This window comes from Theobroma cacao, chromosome 6, assembly GCF_053813885.1.
Source record: "Theobroma cacao isolate CCN51 chromosome 6, ASM5381388v1, whole genome shotgun sequence".
Classification (NCBI taxonomy): Eukaryota; Viridiplantae; Streptophyta; class Magnoliopsida; order Malvales; family Malvaceae; genus Theobroma; species Theobroma cacao.
This window is the reverse complement of record NC_142644.1, coordinates 29858350-29876128: the sequence shown is the minus strand read 5'-3', so window position 1 is coordinate 29876128 and position 17779 is coordinate 29858350. Positions and strand designations below refer to the sequence as shown.

General features: G+C 36.3%; 3 protein-coding genes across 3 annotated transcripts; 2 read left to right on the top strand and 1 right to left on the bottom strand.

The window, feature by feature from the left end:
• The first annotated feature begins 4711 nt into the window (after positions 1 to 4711).
• On the top strand, positions 4712 to 7677 carry LOC18596926 (3',5'-bisphosphate nucleotidase AHL-like). The gene is made up of 3 exons (XM_018123243.2): positions 4712 to 5185; positions 6080 to 6767; positions 7133 to 7677. Exons 1-3 carry the CDS (start codon positions 4783 to 4785, stop codon positions 7434 to 7436), a joined length of 1395 nt encoding a protein of 464 aa, XP_017978732.2. The 5' UTR covers positions 4712 to 4782; the 3' UTR covers positions 7437 to 7677.
• Positions 7678 to 11299: 3622 nt separating this feature from the next.
• On the top strand, positions 11300 to 12087 carry LOC18596925 (uncharacterized). Its single transcript, XM_018123282.2, has one exon. The coding sequence runs from the start codon at positions 11443 to 11445 to the stop codon at positions 11899 to 11901; it is 459 nt and encodes a 152-aa protein (XP_017978771.2). The 5' UTR covers positions 11300 to 11442; the 3' UTR covers positions 11902 to 12087.
• A 564-nt stretch (positions 12088 to 12651) lies between these two features.
• On the bottom strand, positions 12652 to 17683 carry LOC18596924 (secretory carrier-associated membrane protein 5-like). Its single transcript, XM_007025683.3, has 14 exons — positions 17547 to 17683; positions 17287 to 17384; positions 16482 to 16544; positions 15813 to 15947; positions 15663 to 15725; positions 15244 to 15277; positions 14758 to 14880; positions 14445 to 14507; positions 14264 to 14357; positions 13959 to 14004; positions 13800 to 13867; positions 13439 to 13487; positions 13121 to 13186; positions 12652 to 13029 (listed from the first exon to the last, which is right to left on the bottom strand). Exons 2-14 carry the CDS (start codon positions 17347 to 17349, stop codon positions 12943 to 12945), a joined length of 954 nt encoding a protein of 317 aa, XP_007025745.3. The 5' UTR covers positions 17350 to 17384; positions 17547 to 17683; the 3' UTR covers positions 12652 to 12942.
• Positions 17684 to 17779: the final 96 nt, after the last annotated feature.

The window sequence follows — 17779 nt, the reverse complement described above, 5'->3', positions numbered from 1 at the left end:
TACTAAAGGCTGTGGTGGTATGTCTGAATTTCAGTCTGGGTGTGGTTGCCAGAAAGGTTTCCTTCTTTCCTTTATATAGAGGTGGCCACCCCTAGGTAAAGGCTGCGCTTGGGAGTGTAACATTTTATGTCGAATTTGACCTCCTGCTTTTACATAGCTAAGTGGACTGGATGCTCCAGAAACCATGGGCAGCCAAGTAATTGAACATAGGAATCAGAGAAAGGATATGCTTGAAAGTTCTTGAGGATCACGTAAAAGATTATTTTATTAGTACAAGTTTTCAGTTGTCAAGTTGCATATTGGTCACATGGGCTAATTCTTTTTGACTGGGTTCAAGGAATCAATGCTTTCAAACCAGACCCTACTGTCACTGTTACTATCATTGCTTTCTGAATCAGAAACAGCGTCACCCATTTTCTTCCCCCACCCAAGTTTTTTTGGGGGCAGTCTAAATAAAAATGAGCCATGGATCTACATAGATAAGTCATTATCATATTACAAAAATGCATAACCATGTCATCTCCTTTTCGAAATTGACGTTAATATCACGAGACCATTATTTTATAAAGACTCATTTAATAAACCCATAAGGTTCATGTTTTATTTTCTTTAAAAATATCTCGACGTTTTTATCACCATAAATTGTTTGTGTCGAATTTAATTAAGATTTGTTCTGATATTACATTTTTCACAAAACTATTATTTTTTTAAAAAATCTAATTCGATAAAAAATATAAAATATTTATAAATTTTTTAAAATGATCTAAATCACTTGAATGCAGAGGCGAAGGGAGGGAGCTAGTCGGACCTCGTCTCTCAAATTTCAAAAGTTTATAATTTTTTTTTGTTTTAAATATTTATAATTTTATTTAAAAAAAATTAAAATTTCATTCTCTCAAATATTAGTTTTTTTTTTGCTCTCTCAAATTTAAAATCCTAACTCCACCATTACTTAGGTGTGAAATTTACTTATAAAAGAAAGCTTCTTCTATGTTATAATTTGCACATGAATATTATTTTCATGAAAGTTGGGGGATTCAATGTATAAATAAAAAAAATTAAACTTTCCATTGGAAAAAGACAGGACTCGCTTGAACTTTGAAACTGACCTCATGGACCGGCGGGTGACAACATGCGGGACCTTGGCTTACACCATGGCTGACATAAGGGTGACTGGCTGCGCGAGCTCGACTGAAAGAACAGAAGACAAAGGTACATTGAATTGAGACTTTTTCCTGGTCTCCAACGTTAGAGGGACCGGGTGAAACTGTGACCGATAACTGCTAGTTTTGGTTTTGTTTTATTATTGGTGTCGTGAGATAACCGATAACGGCTAGTTTTGGTTCTGTTTTATTATTGGTATCGTGAGAAAACCTACTCGTGCCACAAGGCTGAAGTCCGAGTCGTGACTCATTTTCAGCATTAAAATAATTTATTTCTCTTCCACTACGTAAACGATTGATGATGGTGATGTAGCTTTGAAAAGTATATTACTTGGGAACAAAATTTCAAATGTCTTGAGAAGTCTATGTTGGGCACGATATGAATTCAAGATTCCGAAAGGATAAGGGTCATCCTTTACCAACAATCCTAAGTTCTATAATTTGTTCTTATACTTTTCCATTAATGCAGCATCATCAGGGGGGCCAGTTTCTAGAAAAAAAAGAGAGCGATTTAATAGGTAAGATTTAGGCTTAAATGTTAAAAAAAAAAAAAAAAAGCTTTTGAATTGCTTTCATTTATGCAATCATGTCTTTACAGAACAATCTCTTAATAAAAAATTAACAATTAAAAAAAATATCAACTAATATTTTTTATTTATATGACATATGACGTGATCATGTAACAATTTTTATAAAATAAAATACATAATGATGTCGTATGTCACGTGAATAAAAATATTAATTAATATTAAATTTGATAGTTACTAATACTTCATTAGAGTTAAGAACTTGTGTGAGCACAAATTAAAAAACAGGATTTACGTATCAACAAAAGAGAAAAAAATAGAGATTTTTAACCTTTAAACGCTCCCTTAATAATACTGAACTCTTATAAGCCTGAATTTTGGAAATTACTGGAGTCATATGTAGGCTTTGCTGTAACCATTTCGCCGATGCTTTTGATCTTTTAGGGTACAAGCATCCATACTGTCGCTGAAACACAGGAGCCCCGCCGTTTTGGGTTGGATGGAGAGCTTCGGAACTCCATAAATGGATCCATTTCTCAGATCATGGAAGGCCACAGATATAACCCATCTGACAATTCAACTGGGACTAGTTCAAGTGGGCTCAGATTGCAACCTTAGGTTCAATGCTTCATTCTTTGGGCTTCAATTTAGGAAAAAAAGCAGTAGTAATTCACAAAAATGGGAAGTTTTCTTATTGTCATGATGAAGATGATGATATGATGATGATGATGATATGTGATGTCTAATTAACTAATCACAGCTATTCTATTATCAAGGAGAGCATAACAAGTGGTATTAGAACGGAGTTAATCTAGATTCGATTCATGTCAAGCATGTTTGAAAGAGAAGCAGACAAAGTGATCATGGTGTGAAAATGTCATTCTAATAAACGTGTATGGAGGTGAGCCAACTCGGTAAAGCCAAAGGGAAAGATCTGTGAATCAGAAACCAGGGAAGGAGTTACATGTTTATTCAGCTTTTTATTCCAAATATGAACATTATCATGAAGCATCAAACGTCATGATAACGAATTGCTGAAGTAGGCTTGAAAACCAACTGAATGATTCATGGCTTTCCAAGGGAAAGATAAGATAAAAAATTAAAGGTGTGTTTCATTCAAGTAGTATTGCTTGATTGAAACTTGTGTAGTCTTTGTTTTTTTGGTCCCTTTAATGTAATACAATTATGGTCTCTAAGATAAGAGGCCAAGTCTCCCTGCTGAAAATGGCCTGATAAATCCAAGCACAGTGCATGGACGGTTGTCCATAAAGTTATTTCTGATAGGGAAAATCTCCACATGCTTTTCCCACTCGAGCACTGCGGCTTCTAATGGCTTAATCGCTATCACTGGATATCAAGCAGTGGAAGGCAACTGAGGTTAGTGGGCACCATACACTGACAGTCGAGTTTATCCTTGCTTTGACAGAATGTTATTACTGTCATTTTTGCATGTAACATCATGGATCAGACTACTCTCTCCAGTCTCCCGTTTCACACATTAGACATAATTCTCTTTCACATGCTGCAGATGACTGTGGATGAATTAAACCACGAGCCATTATTTCCATGTCTTATTTGACATACAGGGGCAGCAAAGCACTCATATCTCTTACAGAAATGAGATGCCTGCTCCTGGATGTTTCATAGAACAGTGGAGACTCCCCAAGATAATTTTTTATATGTGAAATGCTGCAGATACTAAAGTTATAGTTTCAATCGTTAGGCACTACACAGCAACCAGTACAAGTTCTTCTTATTTTGAACTTGATTACTTTAGGGCTTTCCATTTTCTACATGATTCCCAAATATTTTAATCATTTGTCTGTATCAAAAGAGCCAGAGATCAATCAAGACCGTGAACTCGATTATTGAAGGCCTTTTCTTTCTTTCAATGTTGTGCGACATATCAGAAACAGAAGGGGAAAAAAAAAAAACTGTTTTTAGCTTTTGTTTGCTAGTGAAGATACAGATTTCAGAGCTTGATCCATTTGGATATCAAATGCTGTTAATGCGCAAGCCTCTCAAATGAAAAGGAACGCTGCACTTTACATATAAATCTATAACGTATTGATGAAATCATGCTGACACAATACCCCAAAACTTGCATTAAAAAACTAAGAAAAAAGGATTAGTGCCAAAAAGCTGTGGTGGATCCAAGAACAATTACGATGAAATCTCAGAGTTTTAATTAATGGAGAAGGTATTAACTCACTCTCCTTAGCCTTGGTGATTAGATGCTTGGTGACATTAATTCAGGTTAAGAGATTGGGGTGATGACCAATAGGAAGAGAGGCGTGCATAGCGAAGTCATGGGATAATTTTCCTTCCCTTAACTTGTGCTTATCCACCAATGAAATGAATGAGATCATAAGGGGTTCTTAAAGCCTTCTTTATAAAGATTTAAGGTCCATATATTCTTCAGGGGAAAGCGAAAGGGAAAGACTTTAATGTACATTTAAAGTAGTTAAATGCAATTTAAGAGATGGATTGGCAAGCTAGAAATGAAAGCTGCTGCTCTCCCTTGCTGACACAGCCAATTCATCCAAGCTGCTTTTGCATCACTATCTTGCTTGTGGCTGAACTAGGATACCTTCTAGTTTGTTTCAGAACAGAGACAAAGAGGCTAAAAACAGACACCCATCTCTCCCCTGCCAAGGAAAAATGGTCAATTTTCTCATGCTACACAGCTATAACTATAACTTTAATGATAGATTAACAATGGACTCTAATTCCATAACTATATGAATATAAGAAGACAATATGGGATTTTCCTAACACCAGCATAATTTGGTACAAGTCTGTGACCTATGGAGGGTAAGTCTTGTTCATCTGCAACCATCCAATATTCTTATCGTGTTTGTATAGAAGCCTAACAAGAAAAAATTGGAAATAAAAATAAGTGATAAATTTGTTGATTTAATTAAGTAATTAATTGATACGGGTATTTAGGCCAATCGTCTTTAAATTTGTTAGTTTAATTAACTTGAGCTGACTGATGGGTATATATATGTGTGTAACTCATAGCCAAAGCAAAGTAATCCAGACCACAGGAAAACCACAAAGAGGGAGACTGGGTATCTAATCACTCCACGATGCCTTTAAATTGCTCTAGCCTGGTTTTCAGAGTCCCACATATCCTGGGACAAACCAGAATAACCAACACCAAGAAGTTAACATCAACAACCTATATAGGAAACTGCTTCCCAAAGCATAGGAAAGAAACCCCCCAAAACAAGTCCTTCCACATTGTTTCTCAGTTGAAGTTTAACCAAAACTACTCTTCTTCTTCTTCTTCTTCTTCTTCAGTAATGGAAGACCATAGAAACCTTGCTCTTTCATCTCCAGGACCAGAAAAATATTCCAAGGAACTGGATGTTGCTGTTAGGGCTGTCCAGATGGCATGTTCACTCTGTCAAAAAGTTCAGGAAAGTTTGATTTCTAAAGCCAACAGTCCAGTTCATTCCAAGGATGACAATTCTCCTGTCACAGTGGCTGGTATTCCAATCACCTTTATGCTCTTTATTTCTTTTTCTGAATTGGGCTCTTGACAAAAATGCTGTTTTTTTATTTGCTTTTGTTGGTTCTTGATTTTATGTTTCATGGTTATATTTAGTTCCTGTATTCCAAGGCTTCTTTCCTGTTTATTCTGCATATTTGATGGTTCAATGTATTACAAATTGTTTTATGAAGATATTTGATGTTATTACTTTATTAATCTTTTGTTAACAATCTATTGGCACTTTAAATTAAAACTTTTGACAAGGATTAGATATCTACAACTAATAATGATCACAGATTCCATTTAGTTTTTAATAAATTATGAGTGGAAGGAACTGTAACAGATCACCAAGTAAGTGGGGAGGAATGTCGTGTCTTTTAACAGCCAATGTTGCTGGACCATTCCGGCTAACTCCATCCATTCATTCATGGTCCATTGTGACTGTTATTCCTGGTTGCTGAGAAAGGAAAGATAAGTAGGCCCGTCAACATAAGTAACTGCATATCTTACAACAAATTGATGATTACTGGACTAATAATTCTTTTTCAGGAACTTGCCAAAATATCAAGTGTCACATTGTTCTGTAATGCTGCTATTATACCAAATTCCTGGGGACTTTTTCAATATTTGGGCATTATATAACGAGTTTGCATATTTTGGCAGGATCACCTTGTTATTGACTTATGAAGCATCAGATTAAAGCAAATGTGGTGTAAAAGTAGTCAAGCCACTTTATTTTAATTTACTTGTTTTTAATTGAGATCAACCTTCTGGTTTATAACTTGTAATTCCTGGAGAAGTGAACAAAGTTTCATGTTTGATTTGAGTAGTTTTCTACTAATCACAACATTCTAGATTGCCTAATCAGCTTGGTTATGCTACGTAAACAGATTGGAGTGTTCAAGCAACGGTAAGCTGGATACTTTGTGAATCCTTTGGGCGTAGAAATGTGTCTATGCTTGCTGAAGAAGATGTTCAAAGCCTCTCTAAGACTGATGCAACTGGCCTGTTAGATGCTGTGGTGAAAACAGTGAATGACTGTCTAACTGAGGCACCACTTTTTGGGCTTAAGGGTCCGGAAACGCCACTTGGGAGTTCAGATGTTCTTGAAGCCATTAGTCGATGCAATTCAAATAGAGGTCCTACTGGAAGATTTTGGGCACTCGACCCTGTTGATGGAACATTGGGGTTTGTACGTGGTGATCAGTATGCTGTTGCTTTAGCATTAATAGAGGATGGAGAAGTTGTGCTTGGTGTTCTTGGTTGCCCAAATTATCCGATGAAGAAGGAGTGGCTAAGTTATCACCATCGCTATCACAGAATTATATCTAAATTGACCCCACCAGCATCTGAATCATGGGATAAAGGTTGTGTGATTTATGCAAGGAAAGGTAGTGGTGAGGCTTGGATGCAGCCTTTATGCCAGAAGAATAAGCTGCTAGCCTGGCCAAACTCTGCAATACCTGTTCGAGTATCCTCCATTGACAATCCAGCGTTGGCTACTTTCTGTGAACCAGTTGAGAAGTCAAATTCAAGCCACTCCTTCACAGCAGGATTAGCTCATAGTGTTGGGCTTAGGTGCATATTATTTTCATTTTTATTTGATTTCCGAACTATATATTCCAATCACCAGAATATGTTGACTTTCAAAGAGGAGGGATTCACATTTTTTGTTTTCCCCTTTACAAATATTTAAAATCGAACTACATATAACACAACATTAAATTGAGTTATATATTGAGTGTTTGGTGACTTGTCACCAAACGGGACTTGGTTCCTGGGTTACAAGGCATGGCTAGCACAAATATTATAGAAAAAGGTTAAAATGGATGATAATAAGCAAGGAAAGAGTTGTAGGATTCTTTGGTCATGACTTGGAGCTAGTTAATAAAAATGACATGCTTCAGCTGTGTAACAACAAATATTATTTTTTTCAAATGCAGGAAGCAACCTCTGCGTGTATACAGCATGGTGAAATACGCAGCCATAGCTCGAGGGGATGCTGAAATATTTATGAAGTTTGCCAGGACTGGATACAGGGAAAAGATATGGGATCATGCAGCTGGTGTGGTTATCATGCAGGAGGCTGGTGGTGTGGTAACTGATGCAGGAGGATCTCCTCTGGACTTTTCGAAGGGTATATACTTAGAAGGTCTTGATCGAGGTATAATTGCTTGTTCCGGAGCTAAACTACATGAAAAAATCATCAGAGCTGTTGATGCCAGCTGGAACTCCTCCTGTCTATAATCATTTTACCTTATACATTGATTACTAGAAAGCAATATGCTTGATAAGAGTGAAGATGCTATGAAATAGTCTTTATGTTTATTTCTGTTTGTGAAGCTCAAGATATCAGGCTGCTTGAGCATCAACCGAGAGTTGGATTTCATTTTAAGTTGTTCCCCCCCTGTATCAATGCCACTGTAAATATTTTGCAACAAGTACATTAAGAATTAATGTTCAAAAAGTTTTTTCAACTCCCATAGAAGTTGCAAGGAACGCATGGTTACTAGCAGACCTGCTGGTAGTGACAGTACTAGCAGCAGCTCAGAGTATTTTCTTTTTTTTTCAAGTCTGATATGAAGGGAAAACCTGAGCCAGTAATTTGAGAGAGTGGAATATTGATAAGATTGTGCTAAATTTCTTCAAGGGCTCATGCTTCAATTGGTATAAGCCAATTAGGCAAGTACGTCTACAATATTCAAATGAGAGAAGCTATGGGCTACTACTCTTGCCTCGCCAGAGGCTTGGTGTGCAGCAAGTGCTGCACCAACGGTTCAGAAGGCTTGAAGCCACCGTTCGCCATTATAAATAGAAAGAAGAAAACTGGGAAAGGCCGGCTATCCTATAATGAATCCACTGTCATAGCTGGGCTCATGAATGCTGCACTGAGCCCTTCAACCACCTGGATTCAATTCGTTCAAGAATAGGGTCAGTTCAAGCTAGAACCTGTTGAATAGTTTATAATATTTATTGAAAGATAATTATTCGGATGTGATTATTTAAAAATAAATATATATTTTTTAAAAATAATAAAATAAAAATAAATAAAAAATAAGTATTTACAACAAATATAATTATTAAAAATTATAAATAAATTTATTAAAATATAACAGATATATTTATTAAAAATATAAAATAATATTTATTGAAAAACAACAGATACAACCTCGTCATTCTGCAAAAAAACTTGTTGTATCTGGAGAGTTTTTATTTACGAATCTCCATAGTAGGCCGCAAGCTTTACTTTCTTCTCTTTTCTTCTTCTACTAATTTTCTAACAGAACCTACCCCCTCAGCTACTAGCTAGCTAGCTCGGTATCACCGACAAGGCATCGACTACCTATGACTTTTTGAGCCCAAGCATTTTTTGTTCCTTCGTTCTGTTTCTTTTTAATGAATACAACAAAATAAACTTTGAATAAAGAGTTCAAGGGACATCAAAATTCTGACCTTCCTTTAAAAGGATAATCACTATCTATTTGTTAGAGATGGCTGCATCTTTACCGTCTTTAATCATTCCAATGCAACGTGTCCATATATTGACTCTAATCATTCCACCATTACACTGAAAATAAATAAATTAGTCGGTGGAATCGAGTATACAACTAAGTGGCTCTGAGTTGGTTGGCAAGGCCTGTCATTTTCTCTGGAAATTGCAGCACCCAGCATAAAATGGTTTTGACTTCTTTTTAACTTAATTCAACCCAATGCTCTTCTAAAACAGTCACAAACAAGTGAAACTTGCAAGGATTCCCATGTGTAACATGTAAAGATTAATGGCTGCAATTCAGATTCAAATAATCTATACACATAATTCATCAGTTGCCTATCCATGTGCCATTACTTCTGCTCCTTGTGATGATGCATACAATGATTCAATGGTTCCTCTTGAAGGAACCGGGAATTGTGAAAGAGACATGGTCAGGTAATACAAAATTCAAGACCCGTTGGAAAGTAATCCCCTCACCTAATTTGATTGAACATGTGTTGGTGTTAACACGTTGTAGACACAAAAATTCTGAAAAATAGACAGATCTGGTGATGATATTTCAATGAACATTAATGAGGCCATTCCGCCTTATGGTTGCAGCCGCGCATTCAAAGAGTTTATGTAAAACCATTGAAAACAATAACCCAAGTTACGTACCATTGATTGCAAATGAGCAATCCATGGATACTGCAGGGACAGACAATTTTGACTTAAGAAAAAAATTTATAGTAATTAAGATGGGATGGTTCTTCCTTGGTACAAAGGGGTGATGTCCTAATAGTCAAGAGCTATAAATAAGTAGGTGGGGAAATATTGGATGTACTGAAGGATATTTAGTAAGGCATATCTGTATAGAGGTGATCGATCAAATGCCAAATTGGGATTCAATGGCCGGCCCCCTCCCCTTATCGGGTTCCTGTTCCATCTGTGGGACTATAGCTGTACTTTGGCATTCAATGATCCCTAGCAACTTGCTCCATTCATGTCCAGCAACTAGTTGCAAGCTCCCCTACTGAACCCTTTCCCATCTTCAGACTGTTATAAGAAATCATGTCATTTCTAGCCAGCAGGTGTAAGAATCTGCAACCATGCCAAACCTCTGGTGCACCAAAAGATAACAAAGGCTAAGTCAGGTAGCTAAATGCTGTAAGAGGGTGGATCATGCGAACCAGTCCCATTGCATCTAGTCTAAGCAGAAAATTCATAGAATCAGTGTAGAGGCAATATTTTCTTGTTGTGCGGTCTGCAGATATGCATGCAAGCATTTTGATCCAGAAGTATCCATCATCTTTAATGAGTATTGTTGATTGGAAGTTCAATGCATTTAAGCCATGTTTGAGACATGGCAATAAATTTGCTTATTTTGATTTCTTTCTCCAGTACAATCCCATAAATTTCCTTTATTGCTGAGTGGCAAGGGTTGGGTATTCGGTACTTGACAGTACCATATAATTAATTAATCTCCTTCCAAATTTGAATAAAATAAATTTTAACTTTTTTGGGTGATTATTAAGTCGAGACAATGAATAATTATGCCCCCTTATTGATCAATTTTGTTAAACTAGCATTCTTAATTATTGCATATTAGTATTTAGTATAATCAATGCTATATATACGAATATTAATAGAAATTTTTTTCTTTTATTCATTGTCTATCTCATTTTATAATTCTGCATCACATGCCTTTTAAATTTTTCATATCTTAGAGTTTAAAATTAGGATTTGATCGATAATATAGAATTAGATACATGATGCAAAATTATATATAAAAAAGGTCCAAATAAACATCAAATGGAAACAGAAGATTCTTATACATACATGTACAAGTATTTGTTAAAAATATTATTTTCGTAAACATTTTCCTTATTTGTTCATAGATATTCATGAATGCTTCACTTCTGGAGGATAAAAGGATAATTCAAATTCAAGTATAGTTACAGTTAGTAATCCATGTGCAAACGTGGATAGCAATTTCTTCCACTGTTGCTTGCTGATGGCATAGGCCTTGATTGTCAATGCCCCTCCTTTATGCAATGGTAACCCGCACTCCATCCATCAGCATCATGCTACATTTTAAGTTCCCAGCCAATTTTTGCCCAGAGTTGCCTAATCACATGGCCAGATCCTGTTTTCAAAACAGTTTTATCCCAAGTTGTTTTTATCATTTTTCATTGTCTAACAGAGGAAGAAAATCAAGCCATGGCTGATACCTCTTGCATGCTAACAAAGTTTGGGACTTTTCAATCTGAGTCCATGAGTGAAAACATAACCACAGAATCCAAAGTATAAGATCTGCGGAGTAGTTTTTAAGAATTTTAGCTTTGTACTGTATATATACTATAATATAATTCTAATTTCCTTCTTAAAGAAAGAAATTATTACCCTTTCTCCTGTTCATTATTTTTCCTGAAATTTGAGCATAATATAATACATCCCATGATGTGTATGAGGCTTAAATTCTCTAATCATTGGACAAAGAAAGAAATTTATCTCTTGTTTGCAATAGTAATCGAGGGGTTTAAAGAAATTTTTAAAGTAGAGAAGAAAAGGTGGTATCACTAAACGAAGACAGGGTCATAATTGCGCCCAACCTACTCATTCATGGAGGACCCTCTATCCTCAACTGTCACCAACACTAGCTCTCTCTTTCTCTCTGCATAAATGACTTCCTTTCACCCCCACTTACCCACTTAAATATTCCTGCACTGCAACACTTTCATCTCTCCTCATCACAATCTTCAAAAGAAAAAGAGATAAAAAATGAATCCCAAAATCAGCTTCATCCTTGCAGTTCTGCTAATCACAGCTTCACTCTGTGCAGCAGCAAGGCTTGACTCATTCGAACCCTTATCATTTGATCAAAAGCACAGCAAAGGCAGCAACAACAAAGGTGGTGGAAACAATGGTGGGATTGGCGGGTTCTTTGGTCCAGGACCTGGCTTTGGGGACATCCCAGGGTTTGGAAAAGGGTGGGGAAACGGTATCATAGGTGGTGGCTATGGAGCTGGGTATGGAGGTCCTAATGGAGGGTACTCAAAAGGCGGTATCATTAGGCCTACCGTTGTTTGCAAAGAAAGGGGTCCTTGTTACAACAAGAAGCTGACCTGCCCTGCTAAGTGCTTCAACTCTTTTAGCCGATCAGGGAAAGGGTACGGTAGCGGCGGCGGTGGCGGTGGCTGCACCATGGATTGTAAGAAGAAATGCGTCGCTTATTGTTAAAGAGCGTAATATAATATATAGTACTTGCTATAATCAGTAGCTACGTAACTATGTATGATTATAGATGAGATCCATGCGGCTTTAATCAAATCATATAGTAATATATATATATATATATATATATATATATATATGGAGTATTTGATGTAAGAGCTTCTATGATTTGAGTTTTCCTCTTTGTTCTTCTCTCGATCTCTACAATTTTACTGCTGGGATCAACTATCAGATTAATATAAATAAATGAAAACGAGAGAGAGTATGCTTATTAGTTTCTTACTTCTTTCTTTAATGTGAAATTTGTACTTAATTTATCGACTTTAGTTGGCAGTTTCGGGGAAGGAAATGCAGTACCATCTTCTTTTTCCATGTTTGCAAGCATTTAAAGAGATGTCGAGTTTGCAGGATATAGCTCTGGTGAGTTGAATTCTGCTTTAGCCGGCAATGACTCCTCCCCTAACATTTCTTTCCCTCGTGGAAAGTGCTTCTTGAGGATCAATAGCCTTTGCTTGCTATCCTTGGTCGAAATCCTATTCTTCGTCAGAATTCAACAATCTGCTATGGAAATTTGCTAGAAATTTACTAATGCCCTGCCAGGTTCACCTCCATCATTGTCTAAGTCCCCTGGAAAATGATCCAGGACATGTCCTTTCCTCCTTACATATTTGGTAGGCCCCAAACGTCAATTCTATATGTATATGATACCGATGGTCCTATTCCTGAGGCTTCTTAGCTAGGCATAACACCGCCAACTAACCCAGAAATGAAACTCTTTCTCTATATAGAATCAATTCATACATGAAAATCATGTTTTTAAGTCTTGCACAAGGTGTCTGATAATTCAAACTCCACAGTGAAAAAAAAAAAAAAAAAAACTTTACAGAAAGTAGCACTCAGAATAAAGTTACAGAGAATATGTGCAACAAAAGCCAGGATCCAGAGACAACAAGCTGTATCTGCTCCTTCCCTGGCAAAGTGCATATAAACAAGTAGAATCCACACGCGAGTGTTTTACCGTATCCCCGTTGCTGCTAGCCTGTACCATTATATGGCAGCCCTCATAGCTCCTCTCGCAACCTCACGCTTCATCTCGGCGGCTTTACCGCTGCCACGGAAATACATGTATACTTGCTGCAATGCAAACAGCAAACGGGATGTTAGAAATCCCATACAGCATGTGTATGTCAGTTTTGCAACAAATTACGTTGGGCACTGAACAAACCTGCATAACCCATATGCTTACAACTGATTCAACGCAGAATAATGCAAAACCAACGAAGTAGAAGATCTACACAAACAAAAAGAAATTTCATCAAAATGGTCAAGAAAATATCTTTCTCAACTTTTTGGTTAACAGAAAATGCAATCACAATGGCCAAGCCTTCAATGGTACAAGCAACATTCTTTCCGTACCCAGCTATCCCACTTAACACAGCATGTAATCAATTTCTGCTACAGATTAAGCAAATGCTCAACTGTTTTAATGACAAAACCCAATTGTGGTATTCAAATTTTTGCTCAGGTTTAAGCATATACTTACCCCAACCAAAGCATGGCCATCGATAAGATCTACTGCAGGTAGGATCCCGCTGTATGGGACAAAACAGCATTAGTAAGATATAGGGTCAAAAAATTGCAGTACAATACCAATTTTGCATCTCCAATACTTGTAGTATATTGGCATGCCACTGAGATAATAGTTGATCAGTATCTCATATTTGAAGTAGAAGATTTGCAAATATGGACAATGGACTTTTTTGTAGGATACTATGTCCTCAGTGCATCATGTCTACTCTAATGCACTGATGTACTTGCAAATAAAGACAGATAGATGCAAGTCACTTTTGTCCAACTTCAATAAAGATTGCCAAAGATAAGTTAAAAATAGTTTGCGAACATACGTGAGTGATTTCCCTCTAAAAACTATAGGGGGAGCCACCGCAGCAAAGATGCAAAAGCCGATGTGAAGCTACAAACAGGAAAAAAGAGGAATAAAAGAATCAGTATCTACCAACTCCTAGAAAAGAAACATATCCATCAGGAGAAACATGAGATATTACCAAATAAAAAAGGAAGAACCATCCAAACCTCAAAGCACTTTCCTTCCTGCATAATAGTCATAAGGTAAGAAAATAATTCAAATTCATATAAGGGCTTATTACCAAGTGCAAGGAACATGAACAGCCAGATTAAGAAGCAAGCAACAGAAGTTGGCATTGAAGCCAATCCAACATTTAAAAGAAAAAAGGGCAAAAATGAATAGCGATAATAGAAAAAGATTGGAGTATATTAAGTACCTAAAAGCACGATACAGTAGGCAAAAATGAATAGCGATAATAGAAAATGATTGGAGTATATTAAGTACCTAAAAGCACGATACAGTGGGCGATACCACAATACATAGGCTCCTGGGACCCCTGCTATGAAGTAGATAACAGCCAAGAACCAGATCCTCACACCTAAACAATAATAAATAAGGTAAAACAAGATAATATTTATATTCAAAAGCAAAAACAAGAAATATGGAAATACATTTCTAAACTAACCTTCCCCTTTGATCCATGCTGTAGTAACAGCTATGATGTTCCATAGAAGGCACAGACACAATCCTGCATCGAATCACAACACATCACCCAACTGTCAGTCATCCGTTGGCTAATACCAAAGCCTTTTGCAACTAAATAGTTAACAAAGTAAAAGCATAGTACAAATAATCATCCAATGGAATCTATCAATGAATACAACTTCATATCAATATGGCACAAATTTTCAATAACACACATTGAGCAATGCTTAGATGCACTATGCATAGAACAAAAGAAAAAAAAAAGTAGCAATTAGTGTTCAAAAAAGACTTACCTAAAAATGTCGAAAATGCAACATACTGCAATCTTTGTAGATGAATTGGTATTTCATTTGCAATATCATGATGAATGATGGGAAAAAATGGCGGCCAATTTTTCTCTTCCAGAACAATTCCAGCTGCAAAACAGAGAAGTCAAACTCTAGTTCATGGCAGAAATGTAAGAGTTATTGACCATAAAAGAAAATAGAACCAGGTCAAATTATTTGGCAAAAGAATGTGATCTAGAACAAATATTGAATCTATGAGCAAAAATACAGAGACAGCAGACCCAGACTCAGCAAATGCTTATCAAAGACAGTCACTTCTTTCTTTTACTATTAATTAAAGGCGAGGATTAGATGCCATTGACTACAAAATGAACATCCAGATCTCAAACTAAAATCAAACCAACCAATTCATTAGCCCTGGAGAGACTCAAACAACTAGAAGTTATAGAACAGTGTGACTAGTCAAATTATAAAACGAAAAATGAAAGGTACCTCTTGCCGCTGCCTCTTCTTTCCGTTTCACTTCCTGCATGGAATAACCTGATCAGTGAAAATTGTAGGGATGCAATGATTTATGAGGTGTCAAAGGGCAGTAAACAAAATAAAGTTCTTGCTATTTATTTATGAAACAAACATGCATGAATGCAAACTTGCATCTTAAAACCATCCAAATAACTTAGTATGCTAAATAGACAGAGATAAAACATAACACATACCCCACTACAAACCTAATAGTGTCTTAATAGTTATTTTTAGGACAAGATCTATTGAGATATATTTGGCTTTTGTTACATCAGATTTTAAAATTGTGATAGCACATCTTGGGGAGCAAATTGAGAGAACAAAATCAAGTCTATAATCCTGTAGAATAAAAATGAATTCAAAATCATACAATTTCATCCACAACATACCTGCTCCCGCCTTCTCAATTCAGCCTCCTTAGCCTGGAGTTCCTTCTCCTTCCTCTTCAAATCCTAGATTTGAACAGTAAAACCAGAAAAATGAGATTCAACACTTAACCAAATTATGCAAATGGAATTTAAAGACAGGTCTTCACCAACCTGATAGTGTGATCCTCCTGAAGATGTATCAAGAGGAATGTCAATTGTTGCCTCGCGATCATAATTGAAACCAGCAGGTTCAGGAGGTAGTGGTGAAAGTCTAGAGTTTGATGCAGGTGGAGCGGTTGGATTATTCTGAAAATTAATTGACAATATGCATTCAAGAAGCAAGTAATATAAGAAATTTTTTCCGTACATGACCATATCACAACATATATAGCAAGCAACCTATTTTTGCTGAATTAAATCATTATAAGCATTAAGCAAGTGCAAGCTAACTCCCAAAACTATCAGCATTACAAAGAGAACTCAGGCCCTAGGTTAATCACTACCTATTTTAGTTATCAAATTCTAGCAAGCTAGTAAAAAAATATGGAAATTCAGCATGCCCAAGGGATTGAAAAGTGGTAGTTTAGCACAAAATCACCTAAAGCTATGGTTTTAGATTGCATTGGTGACTACTTAGCATCCATGTCTAAAAGATAAACTCAAAACCTAGCTTTCCAAAACAGAGTTGATAACCAAATAAGAGGCAATCTCCAGTGACATCCAGAGGATGAGAAACAACCAAATCCACATGCTAAATTCCACACCTTTCACCTATTATCTAATCAGAAAAATGTTCTTAAGCTGTTCCCTTGAAATTTTAGAAACAATAATTTAGCTTACCGTTGAAAATAGACCCCCACCAAATTTAGACTGCCCAGATGTCTTTCCTCTCACTGCTGGATCCTGGTAGAAATTAATTAAAAAAAAGATCATATTAGAAGAGAAGTTGTACAGCATCCATAGACCAACTTATGGACAGATAAATCAAGTAATAAAGCCTGATAACGTGTCACATTCTGCATTTCATGGACTAAGGTTCATCTAAGTGCAAATATGAATTTCCCCTTCTGCCTAATCACCATAGCAGGAATTGCACATTTTGAAGAATATAGGTTAACGAAAGAGTTAATACTTAAGAAAAGATATCATTTCTCTCCGAATATCATAGATATATGATTGAAAAAAACATGCTGAAAACATTATCCAAATCACTTTCTCAAAATTAATAACAATAGCAGAAAAGCATAATGTCTTGGCACTAGGACACTGCTTATTGGTTAAACAAATTGATGATGGATTCAGTAATTGAACAAGCTTGAATAAATTTTGTACTGTATTTAATGCATCTTCATTAACAAGAAAACACCGAAGTCACTTAAGCCATCACATCAGCTACAACAACCAAGTAAAACACTTTCCAAAACCGAATTAAATCGAAATTCCAGATCAAATTAAAATCTCGAAGCGATCACAAGTCAACGGATACTCCGTTCCTAAAACTTTCACCAAAGCCGTAGAGAATTTCAAAATTCTTCAAGTATACCGCGACAGAGACACCATAATTGAACTTCAAAACTTCAACTCCACCAAAACATCGTTAAAGCCATAAAATGAAAAAAGAGAGAAAAGAGAAAGAGAAACCAACCGCGAAAGGATTAACTTCTTCTTCTTCTTCATCGAAAGGATTTTTATCGTAACGACCAGCCATCAGCGTAGGGTTTTCTTCTTTTTCCTCTGAAAAACCTTAAGAAAACAAACCGGAAATAGGATATATGATTAATATAACGAAGATCTAAACTATAGAGAGAGAGAGAGAGAGAGAAAGAGAGAAGCTTGTTGAAGAAGCAAATTGAATTGCTCAAGCTAAGAATTTGAAAGAAAAAAAAGGTTTTTTCCCGTTCTTACAAAGCGAAGGCGAATTCTTCTAGAGAGAGAAACTTGCTTTCGCTGTGTGAAAAGAGATAGAGATAGAGATAGAAAGAGGAGTTGGACTTTTCGGTCAGCCAGCTTGTACTAATTTGCTGAAGTTGGCCGAAAAAGAAATTAACAGGAAACAGCGGGAAAAAAATAGAATAATCTTCCCCTTCTTACGTTACTGTTATGACTACTTTTCCCTTCTTTTTTTGTCTTTTCTTTGG

Coding starts and splice junctions, on each gene's coding strand:
- LOC18596926 (XM_018123243.2), top strand. CDS start 4,783: ATGCCTTTAAATTGCTCTAGCCTGGTTTTCAGAGTCCCACATATCCTG. Junction 5,186..6,079: donor TTCTCCTGTCACAGTGGCTG/GTATTCCAATCA, acceptor CTACGTAAACAG/ATTGGAGTGTTCAAGCAACG. Junction 6,768..7,132: donor GCTCATAGTGTTGGGCTTAG/GTGCATATTATT, acceptor TTTCAAATGCAG/GAAGCAACCTCTGCGTGTAT.
- LOC18596925 (XM_018123282.2), top strand. CDS start 11,443: ATGAATCCCAAAATCAGCTTCATCCTTGCAGTTCTGCTAATCACAGCT.
- LOC18596924 (XM_007025683.3), bottom strand. CDS start 17,349: ATGGCTGGTCGTTACGATAAAAATCCTTTCGATGAAGAAGAAGAAGAA. Junction 14,881..15,243: donor AGAAGAGGCAGCGGCAAGAG/GTACCTTTCATT, acceptor TCTGTTTTGCAG/CTGGAATTGTTCTGGAAGAG. Junction 13,488..13,799: donor TTTAGAGGGAAATCACTCAC/GTATGTTCGCAA, acceptor TGTCCCATACAG/CGGGATCCTACCTGCAGTAG.